This window comes from Ambystoma mexicanum, chromosome 13, assembly GCF_040938575.1.
Source record: "Ambystoma mexicanum isolate Mex_15411 chromosome 13, UKY_AmexF1_1, whole genome shotgun sequence".
NCBI classification, from domain to species: domain Eukaryota; kingdom Metazoa; phylum Chordata; class Amphibia; order Caudata; family Ambystomatidae; genus Ambystoma; species Ambystoma mexicanum.
The window spans coordinates 772374590-772397939 of NC_090938.1; the positions used below are offsets into that span (position 1 = coordinate 772374590).

The 23350-nt window shown below is 49.8% G+C and overlaps 1 protein-coding gene across 1 annotated transcript; it reads left to right on the forward strand.

Moving 5' to 3' along the window:
* Window positions 1–254: 254 nt before the first annotated feature.
* Window positions 255–23350, forward strand: LOC138520560 (E3 ubiquitin-protein ligase TRIM39-like). Its single transcript, XM_069632901.1, has 3 exons — window positions 255–688; window positions 6178–6273; window positions 22718–23350. Exons 1-3 carry the CDS (start codon window positions 275–277, stop codon window positions 23348–23350), a joined length of 1143 nt encoding a protein of 380 aa, XP_069489002.1. The 5' UTR covers window positions 255–274.

A 23350-nucleotide genomic window follows, 5' to 3' on the forward strand; every position in this document is an offset into this window, starting at 1 on the left:
AAATCCTCCCCCTGATAGGGATTGCTCTTGCCTACTCGCGGTAATAGGGGAGGGGGGTTCTTCTAAAGTATTTTCCAAGGACTCTTTTTCCAAGTCCACACCAGTCCCTGCTCTACTGAGGACACGCCCACCGAGCTTGATAGGCATGTCCCACAGCCAGTAAATACCTCACGCTCCTCCAGGGTGTGTAAGGAAGGAGAAGGACTGACACGCCCCCTTCAGGGGCTCTGATGAGAAACGAAACTTAACTTCACTTTTTTTGTTATAGCTGAACATGGCCGCAGCCGCCCAGCTCCAGAGCCTGAAGGAGGAGGCCACCTGCTCCATATGCCTGGAATACTTCACAGAGCCGGTGTCTGTGGAGTGCGGACATGCCTTCTGCCTGTCCTGCATCACTCAGTGCTGGGAGGGACTGGAGGCAAACTTCCCCTGCCCTCAGTGCAGGGAAACCTCACAGAACAAAACCCCCCGACCCATCAGGCAGCTGGCAAACATGGTGGAAACGTTAAAACTATGTCACCTTCCCAATGCGACCCCCCAGGAGGAAAATCTGTGCAGAGAGCACGAAGAGAAACTGAAACTCTTCTGCGAGGATGACCAGAGACCCATCTGTGTGGTGTGCAGCATGTCACGTGATCACAAGTCTCACACAGTGCTCCCCATTTCCGAGGCTACACAGGAGTACAAGGTATGTGTGCTGTAGGTCTGAGACATGGGGGGGGTTCTCACACAATGCTCTTCATTTCTGAGGCTGTCCAGGAGTACAAGGTATGTGTGTTATAGGGACATGGGGGTGGGGGTGGGGGTTACACAGTCTTCTCCATGCCAGCAGCTGCCCAGGAGTACAAGGTGTGTGTGCTGTAGGTCTGGGACATGGGGGGGTTCTCACAGACTCTTCATTTCTGAGGCTGTCCAGGAGTACAAGGTATGTGTACTGTAGGGACATGGAGGGGGATGGGTTCTTACTCAGTCCTCCCCATTTCAGTGGCTGCCCAGGAGTACATGGTATGTGTGCTGTAGGTCTGGGACATGGGTGGGTTCTCACACACTGCTCTTCATTTCTGAGGCTGTGCAGGAATGCATAGTTTGCACTATAGCTCTTTTGCACTATGGCTCTGGGGCGAAAGGAGGCAGTGCATAATGCTTCCCATTCCAGACACTAGTGTCCAGGATTACACAGTATGTGTGCTGTATGTAGGTCAAGGAGACTCGTGGGGGGCAGTCTCCCGGGGAAGATGGGTAACGTTGTGGATATGATGGCACTCATTATAGCCACAGTGTACCCCTAAAGGTGGAGGTCCAGGACGTGCAGCTGCACAGTGAAGAGAACCACACACCTTAGTGTGCGGCAGGTATCTCTGCAGCATAGAGCTCACACAGTGTGTCCTATAAAGAAGGGCCCAAGAGCACACTGTGTGTGACTTGACTGGTGGCAAAAGGCACCCTCAGAAGGGTGCCCAGGAGCACAAGTAGAGTATGTTAAAGAGCAGGAATCAAAGAGTCTGTCCAAAGTACCACAGTGTGCATTAGACGGGTCTGGGACCTTAGGGTGCACGCCGTATAGGAGGCTGACTAAGGGCACACAATGCATATTATGTGAAGGGTCTGAGCTCACAAAGGTCACAGTGTGGTCTATAGTAAGATACTCAAGAGCACACGATGTTCATATGGCAAGCTGGGGACCAAAGGGTTGCCACAGAATAAGGCTGACCAAATGTATAAAATGCATATGTGACCAGACAGGAACCACATATCCCACAATGCCCTCGCCCCCAGAGAGCACACATGCCATGGATAGAACCTATGTACATGATATGCATTGGTTTCAGAATCAGGTGCTGGGTGGAGACTGCCCAAGAGTACACGTGATGAATGTTGCATGTCTTGGGATCCTAAACTCATGGTGAGTGGGGGCTGCCCAAGAGTACATGGGGTGTAAGTGGCAAGTCTTGGGCGCACATATCTCATTTAGTATTTAGTATTTATTTTATTTATATAGCGCACCAGGCCCCAGGGCATCCGGGCGCGTCACTTAGTTACAAGCCTAAAAACAGAACAGTGAAGTATGTACAGTCATTGCTTTAGGAGAAAATATACGAAATATACAAATTATATAGGAGAAATGCAATATATAGGCATTGCATCAGGAGAGAAGATACACATTATAGAAAGATATACAAGTTATAAAAGAAATACAGTATATGTACAGATTACAGTAAAGGATATAACAGAGGGCTGTTAACAGTAAAGTTGTAGCTCATGGGCGCACGGTCAAGGCAGGTCTTGGGCACACAGCCAGGTTTTTGACTTTGCGCTTGAAGGCCGGGAAGGTAGGTTCAGCTCTGAGAGGATTAGGTAGTGAGTTCCATAGTTTCGAGGCTAGGACCGGAATGAGTAAAGGCTGCCACAGAGTACAGAGGGTGTACGTGGCATGTCTTGGGAACCTAAATCTCCTACTGAGTTCCAGGATGCCCAACAGTACAATGGTGTGTCTGGCATGTTTGGGACCTTGCATCTCATACTGTGTGGAGGCTGCTACAGAGGACAGGGTGTGTGTGTGGCATGTCTTGGTCAGTAATGCACTGCACAGCAGCTGCTATGCCCCATTATGGAATCCCACAGGACATGCAGTAATTCTGCATGGACAGTTGCTGCAGCTTTACATGTCAGTATTAACTCCATGTCAGAGCAGCAGATTGTTGGTTTGGGTCCTAAACCCATAAACTTGCAAAGCGGTGGCCTGGCTTCCAATGAGGCTCTTCCTTTAAGGAAATACATAAATGGAGGTTGTTCCCCAATGAACCCCTAAAATCTCACTTCTTTTGACTGCAGCCCCTCTTCTGACTCCAGTCCTCTTTCCCCACTGCTCAACTGCAGCCTCCCACATGGCAAGCTCTCTGCAGATGGGCAATGGTTGGACCCAGCCCTGGGGCACAGTCCCATCACACGCAAGGTTGGTGCTACTCAACTGCACCCCCACTTCACCCAATGGCGAGCTCTCTGCAGATGGGCAATGGTTGGAGCCCTGGGGCGCAGCCCCATCACATGCAAGGCTGGTGCTACTCGACGCCGGGGGAAGAATAGACATGTTCGGCTCAACTCTCATAGGATGGAGGATAATCCTTTTTTGGGCTATTGGGGGTTGACTATAAAACATATCCTCCTCAATTACAAAGCCAATGGTACTGGCTTTGCCAGTGTTTGGTTCTTTTTGTTTACATCTCACAGTGACAGGCCATTTAAGTGTAAATCACTGTGAAATGTGTTCTTAGCAAGGAGGTGGTGCTGGGAGTCTACTGTACATTAGTGTCAGTACCAGATGCAACGCCCGTGGCTTCACTTCTGGCCTATAACCAGGGTGTGGGCCGATAATGCATGTTAAAGCCTCTCCTCCCCCCGGGTTGCCTTTTCACAGTAAATCATAGTTAATGTTAAGGTTTCTGCTTAACCTTTACTCAATGCAAGTAACGTGGCATGTGCCCAGCATGTGACCTCACACATGACCTCGTGTGCGTGTGCCATGTGTGGATATCCCAAGCCTCCCTGTGGGTGCTCCTGCTGAGGGTGCAAGTCTCGGGACCATAAGTCTCCCACCGCAGGAGGGTCTGCTGAGGAGAAAGGATATGAGCATTGATGACCTTAGGACCTCTATGAACAGAGTGTCTTCCAAGATGGATGAGCTATGGATTGTAAACCAGTCTATGGGAGCAGCTAGAAGACTGAGGGAGCATTCTCTATAAAATGTACATTAGCCTATGGGAGCAGCTAGAAGACTGAGGGAGCATTCTCTATAGAATGTACATTAGCCTATGGGAGTACCTAGGAGTCTGAGGGAGCATACACTCTAGACTGTACATTAGCCTATGGGAGCAGCTAGAAGACTGAGAGAGCATTCTCTATAGACTGTACATTATCCTATGGGGGCAGCTGGGAGTCTAAGGGAGTGTTCTCTATAGAATGTACATTAGCCTATGGGAGCAGCTAGAAGACTGAGCGAGCATTCTCTATAGACTGTACATTAGCCTATGGGAGCAGCTAGAAGACTGAGGGAGCATTCTCTATAGACTGTACATTATCCTATGGGAGCAGCTGGGAGTCTAAGGGAGTGTTCTCTATAGAATGTACATTAGCCTATGGGGGCAGCTAGAAGACTGAGGGAGCATTCTCTATAGACTGTACATTAGCCTATGGGAGCAGCTAGGAGTCTAAGGGAGCATTCTCTATAGACTGTACATTAGCCTATGGGAGTACCTAGGAGTCTGAGGGAGCATTCTCTATAGACGGTACATTAGCCTATGGGAGCAGCTGGGAGTCTGAGGGAGCATTCTCTATAGACTGTACATTAGCCTATGGGAGCAGCTGGGAGTCTGAGGGAGCATTCGCTATAGACTGTACATTAGCCCATGGGGGAGCAGCTAGAAGACTGGGGGAGTATTCTCTCTAGACTGTACATTAGCCTATGGGAGTACCTAGGAGTCTGAGGGAGCATTCTCTATAGACGGTACATTAGCCTATGGGAGCAGCTGGGAGTCTGAGGGAGCATTCGCTATAGACTGTACATTAGCCCATGGGGGAGCAGCTAGAAGACTGGGGGAGTATTCTCTATAGACTGTACATTAGCCTATGGGAGTACCTAGGATTCTGAGGGAGCATTCTCTATAGATGGTACATTAGCCTATGGGAGCAGCTGGGAGTTTGAGGGAGCATTCTCTATAGACTGTACATTAGCCTATGGGAGCAGCTAGGAGTCTGAGAGAGCATTCTTTATAGACTGTCCATTAGCATATGGCAGCAGGTCGGAGTCTGCGGGAGCATTCTTTATAGACTGTTTATTAGCCTATGGCAGCAGTTGGGAGCCTGAGGGAGGTGTACATTAGCCTATGGGAGAAGCTAGGAGTCTGAGGGAGAATTCTTTATAGTCTGTACATTAGCCTATGGGAGCAGCTGGGAGTCTGAGGGAGCATTCTTTATAGACTGTACATTAGCCTATGGTAGTACCTAGGAGTCTGAGGGAGCATTCCTTATAGACTGTACATTAGCCTATGGGAGCAGCTAGGAGTCTGAGGGAGCATTCTTTATAGACTGTCCATTAGCCTATGGCAGCAGGTCGGAGTCTGAGGGAGCATTGACTGTCCATTATCCTATGGGAGCAGTTGGGAGCCTGAGGGAGGTGTACATTAGCCTATGGGAGAAGCTAGGAGTCTGAGGGAGCATTCTTTATAGTCTGTACATTAGCCTATGGGAGCAGCTGGGAGTCTGAGGGAGCATTCTTTATAGACTGTACATTAGCCTATGGGAGTACCTAGGAGTCTGAGGGAGCATTCCTTATAGACTGTACATTAGCCTATGGGAGCAGCTAGGAGTCTGAGGGAGCATTCTTTATAGATTGTCCATTAGCCTATGGCAGCAGGTCGGAGTCTGAGGGAGCATTCTTTATAGACTGTCCATTATCCTATGGGAGCAGCAACAATTCTGAGGGAGCATTCTTTATAGACTGTCCCTTAGCCTATAGGAGCACCTAGGAGTCTGAAGGAGCATACACTCTAGACTGTCTGTTAGCCTGTGGACGCACCTAGGAGTCTGAAGGAGCATTCTTTATAGACTGTCCATTAGCCTATGGGAGCACCTAGGAGTCTGAGGGAGCATACACTCTAGACTGTCTGTTAGCCTATGGGAGCAGCTGGGAGTCTGAGGGAGCATGCATTATAGACTGTCCATTAGACTATGGGAGTACCTGGGAGTCTGAGGGAACATAGACTGTCCGTTAGCCTATGGGAGCAGCTGGGAGTCTGAGGGAGCATATATTATAGACTGTCCATTAGCCTATGGGAGCAGCTGGGAGTCTGAGAGAGCATATATTATAGACTGTCCATTTGCCTATGGGAGCAGCTGGGAGTCTGAGGGAGCATATATTATAGACTGTCCATTAGCCTATGGGAGCAGCTGGGAGTCTGAGGGAGCATATATTATAGACTGTCCATTTGCCTATGGGAGCAGCTGGGAGTCTGAGGGAGCATATATTGTAGACTGTAAGTGATCTTAAGAACATATTATTTATGGACTATATACAAGCATAGGTGACCAGCGAGGCTGTCCTGGGACCCTTCTGCCTTGTTCTGTGTAGATTATGTATTTGCAGGATATCTTTTGACTAACAAACTGGTTTTATTCTTTTAGGATAAACTTTACAGCCAGATGGAACATCTGAAAAAAGAGCTGAAGGAGATGCAGGAGTGGGGAGAGGAAGAAAGCAGGAAATCATCCGAGCTTGAGGTGAGAGTAATGCCTTCATGAATGTGTAGAGATGCACAGGGCATAGAGGCACGAGGGTGTCTTTCGAGAGTCCATGGAACAGTGCTGGATGGCTGAGATGTGAGACATCCCCCGAGAGTATTGTATTGAATTGATTGTTTATATAGCGCTTATACACAATGTGTTTCAAAGTGCTTCAAGGCAGGGAGGGAACAAGGGAGAATACAGCGACATTCTTATAAGTCCTCGATACATTAAGAATGTGAAATTAACTATCATACTCGGCCTGGCGACATTTCAGATAGTGCAAGAGATGTTGACAGTGATAAGGAGGGGGGGGGTGGGAAGGAGAATTAGACAGACAAGCGGCTACCTTACTAGGCCTGATGACAATTTTGGTAGTGCCGGAATTTAACAAGAGGTGGGGCGGAGGGGGATCAGGGAGAAGGAGAACAAAACGAGCAACTATCCCAGTAGGCCTTAAACAGGGTTGTTTTCACACAAGCATGGTTCAAACTAAAAATGTTTTCCTATAGAGCAGAACTGAGATGGTTTATAACTTTTCCCCTTGAAGAGAGAATTATGAAAGTGAAATTACCTAAGCAAACATGTAGGAATTGGAGGCGAGGCTCTAGGAGCATTTTAGCCCAAAGAGATGCTGAGCACATGTTTGCAGCTATTTCCAGCAAAAACAGTGCAGAGATTTGGTTTCTGTTAAACTTTACAGGTCAACCCCATAGCCGAGGAAACCTGGGTAGCCCATTTTGCTGCACTATTCGCCCTTGATTTTGGTAACGACAATGTTCAAGGAAAGGGTGACAAACCATGAGTGGATACTTTCCTTTGACTTGGATGATATCTTGGAGATTATAGCTAAAGCTACTAACTCGCAAGCAACGGGTCCAGATGGACTATCCAACGCAATGTTTAAGGCTTATCCACAAGAATGGGCCCATATCCTGGAAACTTTGTTTCTTAGAATCCTCAACATGTTTCAGTTCACGACTCATTGTTGCAGAACATTCAGCGGGAGTATATATCATTTCCTACGCTATGTAAACACACAAATGATTCAACAGAGCGTTCTAATGAACAGGCTGATTTTTCTTTTTACAATTTTAACATTTCTGCATCTTCTATCCTCACATTCTGGGTTCACACATACACCCTTTTTGTAGAAATCTGCAGATAACAAAAGTATTTTTAAAAAGGGGGAGAGTTATTATCTCAAATTACTGTTATTTACTTTCAATGTGGTATGCATCTCTGAGGAGATTATAATTACCTTTCCTGGGGAGATTACTACCTTAGTATCCTCTTCATCATTGTCCCATAATGGTAAATCCCCTGTGTGCAAATGACAGGCCGTACCATTCATTTTGTAACATATAATTAATATATGAAGAATATATCATACGGTCGAATGATGCTGATAACTCAAGAAAGGCGCTTTTTATCTTAAAGTTAAAAATTTGAAAATACCTTAGTGTCACGTCTTTATCTTGACTTTCATCGTTGCACAAAGATCTGAAGCATTAGAAATGCATTAGTTCTTCAATCTGAACAACATTCAACATTATTTTTTATATCAAACATTTTGTAAAAAGAACTATTCTTTTTCTTGTTGGATTTAATTTAGAAAGAGAGCATGTCTAGAATTCCCAGCACTAGGGTAAGTAATTCAGTGTTAGAGGACCATCAAACCTTCTGTGTTATAGAAATTCAGTTTGAACCTCACTTCATGCCTGTTGATAAAGGTATTCCTGTTACTACCCCTATTGTTGATCTAATTTACTTATAATTGACCCGTATTGCCAAAAAATCCACAATACTGAACTAGTTACTTGCTTACCATAATCACGGCACAGTCAGTCATGAATTCTCCAGTATTTCCACCTCCCAAGAGTTTTCTCGTTTGAATAAACCCGGTATTTTATGTCCCTATAGAACCAATTGTCGTCAAGGATGAATTCCCACTGCTAGACCAGCAATCTCTTTCGGCTGCTGGACCAACCAATCAGCTGTCTCTGAGGGAGATCACATACTATCGAGCATGGCGAAACTGGATGCGTGCAAATGAAAAAAGCTGTAGGGGTACACATATTGGTAATAACAATGTTCTAAACCAGACAGAGAGAGGTTCTGGTATTTGTGCCCCTCTAACACCCATTCTGATCCATAAATCCATAATAGTGGAATGACTAGACCGGTACTCTCAACCAGTCCTTGCATGAACTTGACGGCCATTTCTAGAGGAACAATATATGAACTAGAACGTTGCTGTCAGTCTGCTGACCATTAGCTTATAAATCATTGCCCATCGGGGGGGTGGAGGGGGGGAGTGGAGTAGCAGCAAAGAAGTGCTGCCCGCCCCGTGATTGAGGGCCCGAAAGGTATTTGCACCAAAAACGGCAGTGCTAAACCTCGGAACAAAATCGATGAGGAGGTGAATCCTTGTGGTACACATGGGTGAAGTCTGGAAGTCAGGGAGGACCTGTGGAGGAGGGAACGGAGTGAGCTCCGGAATGGCTGGGAGGAGGAGCTCAGGATGAAAGTAATGGACCGGTAGGTTGGGATGCAGAGAGAGGGGCACAGGGGCCTGGAACCGGGGCTGGAGCTGGAATATCACCACAGTCCTCTGTGTGGAGGTGGGAGATAGAGTCCCCCGACCCCCGGCTACCCCTCCTGGAATCACAGAGTCCTGAATCCTGAAGCTTAGTTCCATTCACAGTGCTTTGAGGGCGTGAGACTCGGTGACAACAGAAAGTTTACCTGCAGAAGCAAACCGGAGCGCGCCCTCCCAGAGTTCGACTCCTGTCGGTGTCTGTGACTTCCTAACACATCTATCCCCGCCTGGCAGTGGAACTATAGAACCAGAGACTGCAGTATCTCTGGAACACATCGACAACCACAGCCAGCTATGTATTACCACCTACCGCTAGCTGACACACTACACTAGCAGCCAGACACTAGCACCAACGAGGGGTCGGGTCTACTAATAACAACCACCCATTGGGCTTGGGTACTGTAAGGAAGGCATGATCTCAAACAGTAAAGACAGACACAAGTTATCACAGTTCAAGGGTGTTTATTGAACTTCAATGGGTTGGATGAACGCCTATCTAACCCTATATTTAAGGATGGGACCAGGCTACAACCATCAAAGTAAAAATAACACAGTCCTAGTGGAGTCTTTTTAAAATAAAAAGGGCCTATGCTAATAAACCTATTGCCAATCCCTTCTTCTAAATACAAATGGTGTGGGAAAATGATGAATGCAAAAGAAAGAGTGTTCAATAAAAAATATGTCAGGACAGCCGGTCAATTAGCTTCCCTTCCCACGTTTTCAGCACAGGGCAAGGTGGCACACTCGAGTTTAGCAAAGATTCTGGCTTCTCCAGCACAAGGATGCAGTTCAGGATATAAACCAGGGCCTTCTGCGACAAAGTCTCTTTCCCAATAAAGTCTCTCATTCGTAAAATGGCTTGGATACAAAATACAACGTCAAAGTTACTTTCTCTTCAGGAGTCTCACGCTTACAAAGGGCCTCATTACACGGTAGGCGGTAACCATGGCGCTATTAGCGCCATGGTTGCCGCCGGTATTTTACCATGTCCGCCTTGGTGGATGGCGGAATTACTGCCCTACTCCAAGGTGAGCGGGGGCGGTAATTCCCCATTCACCAAGGCACTTCCCCATTCCCATTTTTGCCCCCACAGGGCTCAATGGCAATGGGGAAGGTGCTAATTACGGTACCGCAAATTGCGGTACCGTAATTAGCACCAAGGTCCCTTTGCGGCACCCTAGTTTAACGGCTGGTAAAACCAGCCGTTAAGGTCAGGTCCCGCAAAGGGAACTCGTAGTAAGGCGGTAAGGGTTTACCAGTACCGGTGCCCTTACCGGTACCGGTAAACCCTTACCGCCTACCGTGTAATGTGGCCAAAAGTCTCGGGTGCATTGTTTACCCTGGGTCTCTCTCAGCCGGGCTCCGACCCCTTTGATACACCAATTCACAATAGGTCTCTCTCGATCGGGCTCGGACCTTGCACTCTCGCTTTCCCCTTTTTCACAGTTCGATAAATTCACAATATGATATGATATGATATGATATGGTATTTGTAACGCGCCTATACACAAGTGTTTCAAGGCGCGACGAGGCAGGGAGGGGGGGAAACAAGGGGAAGACAGACAAACGATCCTACTAGGCCAGGTGTCATTCAGATCGCGCAAGTGCAGAGGTAAGGGGAAAAGGAGAAAGTGCAGGGGGAGGAGGTGGGGGGGAAAGTGCAGTACAAGGTAAGTAGCGTAATAAAATAATAAATAATAATAAAAGGGCCAGCTGGTGGCAAGTGCGAGGTAAGTGCAGAGCAAGTGCTGGGAAGGGGGCTGTAGGGATGCAGTGACAGTCCCACAGTGCAGGGGGAGCCAGGGAGGCAGTGCAAATGGAGAGTGGCTGGGCCCTGGACCGAGGTCACAGAGTGGCCCAGATGCAGGTTTAGTGCAGACTTCAGTGGGGAGTTTAGCAGGTTTAGCAGGGGAGAGGAAGAGAGAAGGCAGAAGCGAAGAGGAAGGTTTTGAGGTGCTTCCGGAACCGGAGATGGTTCTCCTCAAGTTTCAGGGAGGCAGGAAGGCTGTTCCAGAGGGAGGCCCCTGCTGCGGAGAGAGATCTACCCCCAGCTCGTTGCTTCGAGAAGCGGCTGACCATGAGGGAGTTGGAGACGGATGAGCGAAGGGCTCGTGAAGGCAGATATTTAGGAAGAGAGAGTTGAAGGTATTTTGGCCCCAGGCCCCAGAAGGCCTTGTGGACAATGCAGAGGGTTTTGAACTTAATCCTCGCAGCCACTGGGAGCCAGTGAAGAGATTTCAGTCCTGGAGAGATACGATCCCTGGGCTTGAGGCCAAGGACAAGTCTCGCAGTTCTGTTCTGGATAAGTTGCAGAGGGCGGAGAGTGGAGGCAGGCAGATTAAGATAGAGGCTGTTACAGTAGTCCAGCCTTGAGAGAACCAGGGCTCGGGAGACAGTGAGCTTCTGGGGGAAGGAGAGGAAGGGAAGAATACCTCTGAGGAGGTGCAGCTGGTAGTGTGACTTCTTAGAGACGTCAGATATATGAGGAGAGAAGGAGAGTGTGGAGTCGAAGATGACCCAGAGGTTTTTAGCTTTGCAGGTAGGGGCAGGAAGGGGGCCAAGGGAGGCCGGCCAGAGAGCTGCAGGAAAGGAGGGAGTGGGTGTGCCGATGAGTAGAATCTCAGTCTTACTGGCGTTAAGGCAGAGGTCATTGGCGGCACACCATTCCTGGATAGCAGACAGACAGTCGGAGATGAGGGAAGGAGAGGAGGAGGCCGAGGGTAGCCTGAAAATGAGCTGGGTATCGTCCGCATAGCACTGAAAGTGGGGGCAGAGAGCGGCGATGCGGTGGGCAAGGAGTGCCAGATACTGATTGAAAAGCCAGGGAGAGAGGTTGGATCCCTGGGGGACACCACAGGTGGAGAAAAAGATGTCAGAGAGGAAGGAGCCCATTTGGACCTGGGAGGGTCGACCGGAAAGGAAAGAGGTCAGCCATGCCAGAGCCTGACCAGTGATACCCAGGTTATCACGGAGACGGTTGAGCAGGATGGCATGGTTGACAGTGTCAAAGGCAGAGGAGAGATCGAGCAGAATGAGAACACAGGGAGTTTTGGAATCGAGGTTCAGGAGCAGGTCCTCACGGATGTTCAGGAGAGCAGTTTCCGTGCTTCTGGCCGCTCTGAAGCCGGATTGATGGTCATGAAGATTACCAACATATTCAGCATGGAGGTTAAGCTGGGAGATGGCCAGTTTCTCCAGGAGCTTGCCCAGGAAGGGAGTAATGGAGATTGGGCGATAGTTGGCCGGGCAGGAGGGGTCGGAAGAGGGTTTCTTGAGGAGGGGGTGCACAAGGGAGTGCTTGAGGGGGGATGGGAAGACTCCAGAGGCGAATGAGTGGTTGCAAAAGTCAGCTAGGGCAGGAGCCAGGGAGTCGATGTGGTCCTTGATGGTTTTGGAGGAACAGGGGTGAACCTGTTTAGACGAGGTTTTCATAGATCGGACTTGTCTGGAAACCTCATCAGCAGAAAAAGGTGGAAAAGCAGAGAAGGAGGGCGGAGGGGCGGCTGCAAGAGAGCAGGAGGAAGAGCAGGGAAGAGAGGGAGGGAGGAGAGAGGAGGAGAGCGAGGACAGGATGTCCTGAGTTTTTGAGATGAAGTGCGAGGCCAGTGCAGTGCAGAGGGCCTGGGAGGGGACAGAAGAGGTAGAGACTGCAGCAGGGTTGGCCAGCTCCTTGCAGATTTTAAAGAGTTCGGCCGAGTTGTTAGATGCCTCAGAGATGCGGGCTTGGATAAGGGCTCTCTTCTTGGTGAGAACGGAGAGCCGGTATTGCCTTTGGAGCAGGCGGCAGGCCAGTTTGTCAGAGGATGAACATGAAGCACGCCATTTCCTCTCTGCCACCCTGCACTTGCGTTTTAGGGTGACGAGATCCGAGTCATACCAGGAGTTACATTTGGCTTTGGGCTTCAGGCGGATTCTCATGACGGGGGCAAGGATATCGAGAGTATCAGATATAGAGGAATAGAGCATGGAGAGGGCTGCGTCAGGGTGGGAGTCAGCCGAGGGGGGAGAAGGGGCTGAGAAGGTAGCAGCGAAAGCCTCAGCTGACACGCGCTTCATGGGTCGGATGACCGAGAAGGTGGGTGGCAGTGAAGAAGGTGGCTTTGCCTGTGGGGTAGGGAGGGAGAGGTGGGAGGATAGGAGAAAGTGATCGCTCCGAGAGAGGAGTGGAGAGAGGGAGGGAGAGGGGAAGGTCAGAAGAGATCAGAGCATCAAGAGTGTGCCCTGCAGAGTGAGTAGGCCCAGAAGGGAGAATAGAGAGTGAGAGAGAGTTGCAGAGTTCCGGAAGAGACCAGTGGGGGGACAGGAGGCATCGAGGTGGATGTTGAAGTCACCGAGAAAGAGGAGTTGGGTGGTTGAGGACAGGAGTGAGGAGGAGAGGTCAGCCCACTCAGAGAGGAAGGAGGAAATTTGACCAGGTGGCCGATAGATAGTAGCCACGGTAAGGGAATGGCTAGGAGAGAGAGAAAGTCGGCAGACAAGACATTCAAAAGAGGAGTAGGTCTGCGTAGGAGTGACAGTGGCAGGAATCCACTCAGGGAAGATAAGGGCAACACCACCCCCTGAACGGTTGGGCCTGGGCACGGAGAGGATCTTGTAGCCGTCAGGTAGGAGTGTGTCAAAGCTGGTGGCAGAGCTGGCAGTGAACCAAGTCTCAGTGAGACCGAGGACGTCGAGGTCCAGTTCCTCAAGAAGGCGACAGATATCAGAGGAGTGCTTGATGGCAGAGCGAGAGTTTAGAGTGGCAATGTGGAGAAGGTTGCCATCCTTGAAAAACTTCCGGGGAGGGGTACAGATCAGAGGTACGCCCTGCGGAGGTGTTAGAGAAGGAGTTGAAGAGGGAGCAAGAGAAGGGGCAGGGAGGGAGGGGAGAGGCAAGGTAGCCGAGGGCAGAGGAGGGGGGACAGCGGGAGCGGAGAGGAAGTTGATGAGGCATGGGAAGCGTCTATCAAAGAGGTGAAGGTTGGCCTGGGGGCCTTGGACCAAGACGGTCCCGTTAGCATAGACATTAATGATGGCTTTAGAGGAGTGGAAAGGGGCCAAGAGGACATCCCAACGGGTGCCACCATTAATGGGAGAGGTGGAGAAAGGAGAGAGCACAGCGACCATGTGAAGGGTCCATAGGTCAGGTGAAGGCACGAAAAAGAGAATGTCAGTGAGAGTTTCCTTGGAGCAGGCGCTCGTGTAGGTGTCAGCGATAGGGAGGCCTGGGTTGGAGACCAGGATGTCCTTTTTAAACTTTTTCCTACCGGATTTAGTGAGGAGAGCAGGATAGTCAATGGAGAAGCAGTTAGAGTAGATAGGCGAGATAGAGAGCACCATGGAGTAGGAGGGGAGGCGGACGACACGAGTATGCAGACAGGAAGTGAGTGGAGGGCACTAGTTTACCACAATGCAGAGCAAACAGTAATGCGTAGTAGGTCAGGGCCACCTAAGTTTGAGAATCCTGCGAGGGGAGAAAAAACACCCTAGTTTACCAAACAATTGGAATAGGGGGGGCGAGGCATCAAGTGGATGAGGTGAGCAAGGTGAGGAGGGGGGGCCAGAGAGCGGAGAGCAGGTGGAACTGGCGCCTGGCATCCCCTGCGGACACCTGCAGACACACAGGGAGCCGCAGTCGTAGGAGCCGCCCTTTGCCTAAGGGGCCCTTGGCCTAGGGGGCTGCCGGGCAGGGGGGCTGCCCAGAGGGAGTGGGATATAAAGCAGAGGGAGAGGAAGGGGAGGGGGGGTGTGGGCGGGAAGGGAGGCGGGAATGGAGAGGGGAGAAGGAGGACCAGGAAGTGAGGGGGAGGGAGGGGGCAGGGGGCAGCACACAGACGCGCACGGAGCGCTAGCAGCAAAGAAAATAAAACGATTCAAAAAATAAATATAACTGGAGGCTTAACTGGAGCCCAACGGGGCTCGGGAGGCAGCCTCAGCAGCAAGCCACACGGGGCTACGGCGACCGCTCCAACCCGCACAGGCTCAACAAGGAAGCGAGCGTGGTGAGCGGTCGAGCCGTAGTCCCGGAGCGGCTGCAAGGACAGCCAATCAGAGGGGGGGGGTGGGCGGGAAGGGAGGCGGGAATGGAGAGGGGAGAAGGAGGACCAGGAAGTGAGGGGGAGGGAGGGGGCAGCACACAGATGCGCACGGAGCGCTAGCAGCAAAGAAAATAAAACGATTCAAAAAATAAATATAACTGGAGGCTTAACTGGAGCCCAACGGGGCTCGGGAGGCAGCCTCAGCAGCAAGCCACACGGGGCTACGGCGACCGCTCCAACCCGCACAGGCTCAACAAGGAAGCGAGCGTGGTGAGCGGTCGAGCCGTAGTCCCGGAGCGGCTGCAAGGACAGCCAATCAGAGGGGGGGGGTGGGCGGGAAGGGAGGCGGGAATGGAGAAGGGAGAAGGAGGACCAGGAAGTGAGGGGGAGGGAGGGGGCAGGGGGCAGCACACAGACGCGCACGGAGCGCTAGCAGCAAAGAAAATAAAACGATTCAAAAAATAAATATAACTGGAGGCTTAACTGGAGCCCAACGGGGCTCGGGAGGCAGCCTCAGCAGCAAGCCACACGGGGCTACGGCGACCGCTCCAACCCGCACAGGCTCAACAAGGAAGCGAGCGTGGTGAGCGGTCGAGCCGTAGTCCCGGAGCGGCTGCAAGGACAGCCAATCAGAGGGGGGGGGGTGGGCGGGAAGGGAGGCGGGAATGGAGAGGGGAGAAGGAGGACCAGGAAGTGAGGGGGAGGGAGGGGGCAGCACACAGACGCGCACGGAGCGCTAGCAGCAAAGAAAATAAAACGATTCAAAAAATAAATATAACTGGAGGCTTAACTGGAGCCCAACGGGGCTCGGGAGGCAGCCTCAGCAGCAAGACACACGGGGCTACGGCGACCGCTCAGGCTCAACAAGGAGGTCTCACTCAGCCGGGCTCAGACCTTGATGCATTTATTCCTAATCGAAGACTTTCCACTGTGCAATGGATTTTACTTATATCCTTGCAGGACCACTTTGATTCATTCTTATTCGATTTCTATTCTTTGTTTTCACATTATGATATGATAGGTTATTTATAACGCGCTTAATAGCCAGAGGTTTCTAAGCGCGGACCCGGGGATCGAACCTGTGGTGCTCCGCGTCGTCTTGCTTCCAAGGCGAGCACGCTGACCCCTGAGCTATCCTCCGATTGACATATTACACTTCCTTTTGCCACTTTTTGTGGGATACATCAGTCAGAGACCTTCAATTGGGCACACACGCAGTGCCAAACCACTCTGCTATTTTTCATCTTCGTTCATGTTAAATTTTCAAACAATTCATCAGCCGTCTGGCCTTTACCTGCGTCTTTCATCAAACGCTTCAACGTTCGCTTTTTCATGTAATAATGTTACTGCTTGCAACCTTCGTTTCAACACAGACCGGTCTCGTGCAGTTTTCTTCAACTCACCGGCTGTGTTGATTTCTCTGTATGCGGCTTTGTTCTCGGAGCCAAGGACGATACCACAGTGGCTGCTGCTCCTCCCAGACTCGGTCATTCATGCAGGAGGGCCTCGGAAATCTCAGGCACACAATGCAGGATTCTTCGGTTTCCCTTGTTGGCCTTACACATGCTGCTTTCAAGTTCCTACGAGTATAACGATCACTCGTCGAAAAGGTCAAGGGTATCTCCTTCCTTGTTCTCCTTTCTCGGTCTGCCGTCTCTCTCCATCGGCTCACCTGCTGCCTGGGAAGAACCACGCCTTCGTGTGCTTTGCCTCGCTCAAATTGTGCTCTCGTACTCTGCCTTTTATCCGTGTGGGGAAGTTCAATTGAAGTCAGGTGTGTATTGTCAAAGGTAATTGCCTGACTCTGCCTGACCATGGTAGTCAGACAGGTCAGGTACATTGCTCAGTTATTAGTCTGTTTTCTCCCAGAGTGGGCGGTCGGTGTAGCAGTGTTCGTGTGGGGAAGGGGAGGGAGTTAAAGTTCCCCGGTATCCTACCTGGTAGGAGGGGTTAAAGGTGTTAGAGGGAAAGGGATACTGCATCTCGCCATCAGGTGTCCCACTCCCACTCCCCAAGTACCCCTGACCCAGATGATCCTCCCGCACTGGCCCACCCCCAGGGTCTGGATCCAAAGGGGATGGCAGTGCCCTGGCCACCTGAGAGAGAGATCAGTGGGGACTAGCGGGTGAGACACCCTCTGGTTTCTCACAGTACCCAGCGCCAACCAGCAAGGAACACAAGTAGCTACTACAACCCATTGTCAGGTGCTGGGAGTCACCTCCAGACAATCGGCTAACCAGAGCCCTATGGCCGAACGGAATTGGGGCAAGGGACACATCAGGATTTTAAAAAAGCCCCCTCCCCAGGTCAACAGTGAAACGGTGCATGGGAAGCCCTGCAGAAGAGGGGCTGGTAAAAGGAGCTATTACAAGGAGGCACGGCAACAAAGGAGATAGAGGGAGCGGGGCAGGACAGAGTGCAGAGGGAATTGTCTGGAAGACTATACAGAGGGCAAAAGTGTGATACCCACGCTACACCCAATTATGAAAATGGATAAGTATAAGGGCAAGAAACCAAACCATCAGTTTAAGATTGATGCATATAGGACAGGAGGGCCCAAAACACAACAAGCACCGGAGACAAGACCATAGTCGACAATGGAGGACACGGGAAACACAGAATCTCAGGCTACCCAGGAAATCTTGAGAGCCGTACACGAGGCAAAGACACAGCTGGAGCAAAGGATAGATGCAGTAGGTCTGGATGTCAGTCTCCGGAGATAGTACCTGCATAAGTGTCAGTGCGAGTAGGAGAAGCGGAAGAGCGTATATCGTCTGTCAAAGATGTAATAACCCCCTTGAGACATGATAAAAATGTAGAAAAGGACGCAGCAGATGGAAGAAAGATGGGCCCACATGGGCTGTCTAAATGTTTCTCAATTGAAAGGGCACGTAGTACGAAGTAAGGAGCCACTGCGAGGTGTCCCACCAAGACAAATCATTGCCAAGCTGTTAAATTACCACGATCGAGATGTAATCTTACAAGCAGCAAGAAAGAAGGGAACTCTGGAGTATAATGGGGCAAGGATTGCAATATACCCCGACTTCACCAAAGCGGTACAAAATGCGCAGCAATCCTTTGACGCGGTGCACAGGAAGCTAGGGGAAAAAGAAATGAAGTATGCCACAATTTATCCAGCAACACTAAAAGTCTGCAGACCTCAGGGAGTTAGGTTCGTCACGCGCCCTACTGATGCATGGGACTGGACAGAAACAATCGGCCCACTGCAATGCATAAAGCAGAAGGGGCAAAACAAAAATGCAGGAACAGAAATGGCCCCCACGGTGAGAAGGGAAAAGCAGTTGGAAGTCAGTTAACAGCAGATATGCAAGATAGACTGCAAATAATTGACATTGATGTGGGCCCAGGAGGTGGGTGGAGTGGGGAGGGGGAGAATGAGAGCAACAACAGTGAATAAGCAACAGACTCAAGTGGGTAAAAATCAAGATTTCGGGTAGAGCGGCCAGCAGGCATAGCCCCCCTTGCAAATCCCGAGACCCCTATCAAGGGTTCGGACGAGCAATAGTTGTTTTGGGGTCAACAGATAAGTTGGGGGGAAATATAGGGTGGGGGAGGGTGGTGTTGTTGGGTTTGTTCGAGAGGTGAAGGGGCAGGGAGCGAGAGAATATGGGTAGTTGGACATGCACGAATGCAGTTCGGTATACATCTTGACTTAACAACAAGGCAAGGGATCTCGCACCTGGGAAAGGACAACGCAGAGGCAAATGACACTACACGGAACGATGCAAGGAGAATGTAGGGTTGTGAAATTATGAGATGTAGAGAAGGGCTGGTGACAAAGTATTTGATGAGGCAGAAAGCCTGCATAGTACTATTGCAGGAAACGCACTTGATGGCTCAGAGTGTAGGTTTCTGGGCAGGGGTCAATACACGTTGGTGGAACATGCGGGATACTACAGAGGCTCCAGTGGGGTGGCAGTCCACATCAGTCGTATGTTACTCACTGCACCTATACTGCTAGGGGCGATGTCGTCTCGGAGGTAGACAAAGCCACTAGGCCGGGATCGACAACCAGCTTGATTCGAAAACGACCTCCCAGAATACAAGCCTCCTCAACTTGAGGGAAACTCTTTTTTACGACACACCCCTCTGCTGTTATTAAAAGACAGACAGAGGAGTTGATCTCACAAAAGAGCGGGGAACACACGCACCGCTTACACCAATGCTGAAAAAGAAATAACAAGCGTTAATGGCCCGAACACCAATAAACACATGCAATCTCACTAGAGAGCGGAACAAGTACCTTGTTATTGTCTTGCTAAGGACAGGATTCCCAAACCTAAAGAAACCATGGGTAATGAGTACTGGATAGACAGAAGAACCCCTAATACCACCCCACTCCCAGTCAGGGTTCAATTCTTACCACCAAAATGTAGGTCAAAGCCGAACCAAAAGGTAACAACGACGGGAGAAAATAACAAACGGGAAGGTTAGTGTAGGATACTACCCCGGGCGGCACGAGGGACGCACTGGTGACGGGATGGTGCACTGAGCAGCAGAGCGTTCAATGTGCACTAGAATTTCCAAGGGTTGAGCGGTTCGTTACTGGAGAAAGTTCACTATACGGATGTTAAACAATAGCATGAAGAAAGGTAATCCAAAGTTGCTGGTAGTTGCAAGGCGTTATGGTACAGGTAGTTCGGGAGCACTGGTATGAGGGAGCCGGGTGATAGAGAGCAGAAATACAATTTGTTCCCAGAAATAACTCAGATAGCTTACCGCAGCATGAAGAGTTAAAGTTGCATAAGGACAGTGAAGCGCTGAAGGTGTCAAAAGGCGATGCTGCCCTACTGCAGTATGCCGCAAGGTACGGGAAGCAGAGTTTGGAGGGAAGCGGGCTGGAATAGGAGAGGAGTCCCACACCGGTAAGCGTCGTAATGGAATCGGAGAGAGATAGCAGGTCAAGGCAGTCCGAGGTCATATAGCAGAAAGGCAAAACTTTAGCAGAATCGAGAGACAAGGTCAGGTCCAAAAACGAAGCAGGAGTCAAAAGCCGGATATCCACAAGTAAGTCTCAAGCAAGGACGAAAAGTAGTTCGTCGGAGGAACGGAATGGCACAACTTCAATTAGAAGCACTGGAGCACAGGAAGGGATGACTATTTAACTTCCTGGGAGGGCGGAGACAGAACGTGGACAGGCCGTCGTAGCGTACGCTGGTTCCTCACGTGACTCGGGAGGAATGTCTTTGTTGTCAATCTCCATGGCAACCTCCATTTACTCCACATGAAAGGGCTGCCAGACCGAATCTTGCCGCAGGATTGTTGTCCGTTCTTGGGTGATTTCCGAGGTCGCTGCGTGGCCACAGACCTGCGCGTGACATCATAGCATTCCATTCCAGTTGGGTCAAGTGGAGAGAGAAGGGGAGGACGATATCTGGTAGTGACCGGGTGAATTATGGGGGGAAGCAATTACCATACTGAATGTGTACGCACCTCCACCATTACAACCGGACTTACTTAACAAGATACAGGCGATATTGGCAACACATGGTGCAAATGAAACCATAGTGAGAGGTGACTTTACTGACGTCCTTCACGGACGAATAGATGTCCTCAGATGGGGGAACACTTTAGTATTATCTGACTCATTGGAGGGTCCCCAGGCAATAATGGCACTAGAGAAGGCCTTTGGTTTGGTGCAATAGGCCTGGGCCCCAACTTCATAAGATAGAAGAAACTACTAAATGCACAACCACTCGCGAAAGTTAGAGTAAATGGGCACATATCCCGTATCTTCCCGCTCCAGAGGGGCGCGAGACAAGGATGTCCACTGTCGCCGCTGCTATCCTTCATAGCGATCGAACCACTAGCTGAGTGCATTAGAGCGGATTCTACAATTCAAGGGTTCTGATGGCCCAGGAACTGGGAAGATAAAATCTCTCTATATGCAGACGATCTTCTGATATATCTGAGGGATCCCAGAAGAACGGGCCCAAGGGTAATGGATACCATACGGGAGTTCGGAATTTACTCCAGTCTGGAGAGTTAACTGGGAGAAATCAGTCATAATACCAGTACAGCAGGGAAAAGATGCAGTCCCTGAGGAATGACCCCTCGGGGTGGAGCAAGGGGGATTTAAGTAGCTGGGTATAACCGTGCAAAAGGAAGAACATGTGTTTCTTAAAAATAATCTAGAACCAATAAATCGCAGACTACAAGAAGACGCTGAACATTGGTCTAACCTACCTATAACACTGCTCGGAAGGGTCAATTTATTAAAAATGATGGCACTGCCCAGACTGCTATATGTCTTGCAGAACACTTCGGTGAAAACAACCAAGATACAGTTCACAAGCATCGAAGCTATAAAGAGGACTATTATGGGGTGACAAGAATCCACGCATAGCCCTGCGGATGCTCTCAAAAGCGGTATATGAAGGAGGGGTAGGACTGCCGGATATATGGAAATACTACTGGGCGGCCAATCTGCTGGTAGCAAAGGAGTGGGTATTTGTTGGGGATATCTAGCTCACACAAGACTGAAACTGTCGCGAATGGAAGGCTGAACCACCTTACAGATACTGTACGGAAGCCAGGGCGAAGGGTACTCTCCCCCTAGCAGGATCGAGATTGGTGCAGATCAGGAAGGAAGTCACACACGCAATGGGATGGAAGGGGAAAGCTACCAGACAGTCCCCACTGTGGGAAAATCCCAATATTAGATATAAAAGCTAAGGAGGCAGCCACATTGGGTGGAAAAGGAAATATGCAGACTGGGAGATATAGTGGATAATAGAGATTAACCCATTCCAACAATGCAGGAAAAATATGGACTGGGCCCGGAAGAATTCTTCAAATACATGAGACTAAAACACGCTGTAGAAGCTCAATTTGGAGGGGAATTGGACTTCCCCAAACACCCCCTCCTCGCCCGGAGATTAATCTATTCACAGAGAAAATAGAGGGGAAAGGGATAACAACACTATATCAAGTCATAAATAACCCCCCCCTCCCATGTCACACCTGAAAGGGAGATGGGAAAGAGACCCAGGAACCCAGGAGGAGGAAAAATGGATAGAAGCGCGAGTGGCTTCAAGAGAGGGGAATGTATCATCCAGGATGAGGCTCATGCAATACAACATTCTGCACAGAGTACACCATTCCAGAGATAGACTCCATAACAGGGGTAGAGTAACGCATGGCCGGTGTCTCAAATGTGGAAGGGAAGTGGGAACATTCCTAAAATGATGTTACTGCATATAAGAGGGGAGTGTGAAGGAAGTAGAGGGGAAGAGACACTGATACACATACCATCAATGGTGGTAAAAAGGGACCTAGTGGCAAAATGGGAGACCTAGGAAATGCCCACTATGGGAACCTGAGAGATTGGAATGGACCATTTCAGTAGAATGGAGCAGATCACGTACATGAATAGGGCGGTGGGTCCATGAGGAAGTGTCAGAAGATATGGGGGAAATGGGACATGGATGCCTGAGAGAAGGGGCACATTGGTACGAGTTACTACAGGAGGGGGGAGGCAGGGGATTGGGGGCAAGGGAAGGAAGGGGGTAGAATGAGGGAGAGGAAGGAGGAATGGGATAGGACGAATGGTCAACACTAACAAAAATGTGTATTTGAACAAGGATATGATGAATAATATTGGAATATGGAGAACACTTAATAAAAACTGGTTTATAAACAATAATCATTGCCAATCGGTAATTCACGTGTGTTAGGTTTATGATTTTAAGAGTTATTGAGAGGGAACCACTACAGGTGTTATATGTAAGATATTGTATGATAGTTAATATAATAATCAGAAATATAATGCGTCTATTGTTTGTTTAAATCTATTTTTAAGGGAAACATTATGAAGCAGAGAGAGAACATCCTTAGTACATTTGAGCACCTGAAGCAGTTCCTGGAGAAGGAGAAACAGCAGCTGCTCAGCAGACTGGAGAAGGAGCAAGAGGAGAAGATGAAGAAGATACAGGAGAAACTGACCCGACTGGAGAAGCAGCAAAGCACCCACAGGGGCCTGATCACAGAGCTGGAGAGGAAGTGCCAGCAGCAGGACGTGGATCTACTGAAGGTGAGAGGGAATCAGAAACCTATAGAACTAGCGCAGCAATCCACCCACAGGGGCCTGATCCCAGAGATGGAACAGAGGTATCAGCAGCAGGACAGGGAGCTACTGAAGGTGAGACAGGAATCTATAGACCTGTACGAGCAACGATCCACTGCCAGGGACCTGATCACAGAGCTGGAGAGGAAGTGCCAGCAGCAGGACGTGGATCTACTGAAGGTGAGAGGGGATCAGAAACCTATAGAACTAGCGCAGCAATCCATCCACAGGGGCCTGATCCCAGAGATGGAACAGAGGTATCGGCAGCAGGACAGGGAGCTACTGAAGGTGAGACGGGAATCTATAGACCTGTACGAGCAACGATCCACTGCCAGGGACCTGACCCCTGAGCTAGCGAGGAAGTGTTAG

Excerpts from the sequence above, each read along its gene's own strand:
- LOC138520560 (XM_069632901.1), top strand. The coding sequence starts at position 275 with ATGGCCGCAGCCGCCCAGCTCCAGAGCCTGAAGGAGGAGGCCACCTGC. Across the intron at positions 689-6,177 it reads AGGCTACACAGGAGTACAAG|GATAAACTTTACAGCCAGAT; the intron begins GTATGTGTGCTG and ends TTATTCTTTTAG. Across the intron at positions 6,274-22,717 it reads GGAAATCATCCGAGCTTGAG|GGAAACATTATGAAGCAGAG; the intron begins GTGAGAGTAATG and ends TCTATTTTTAAG.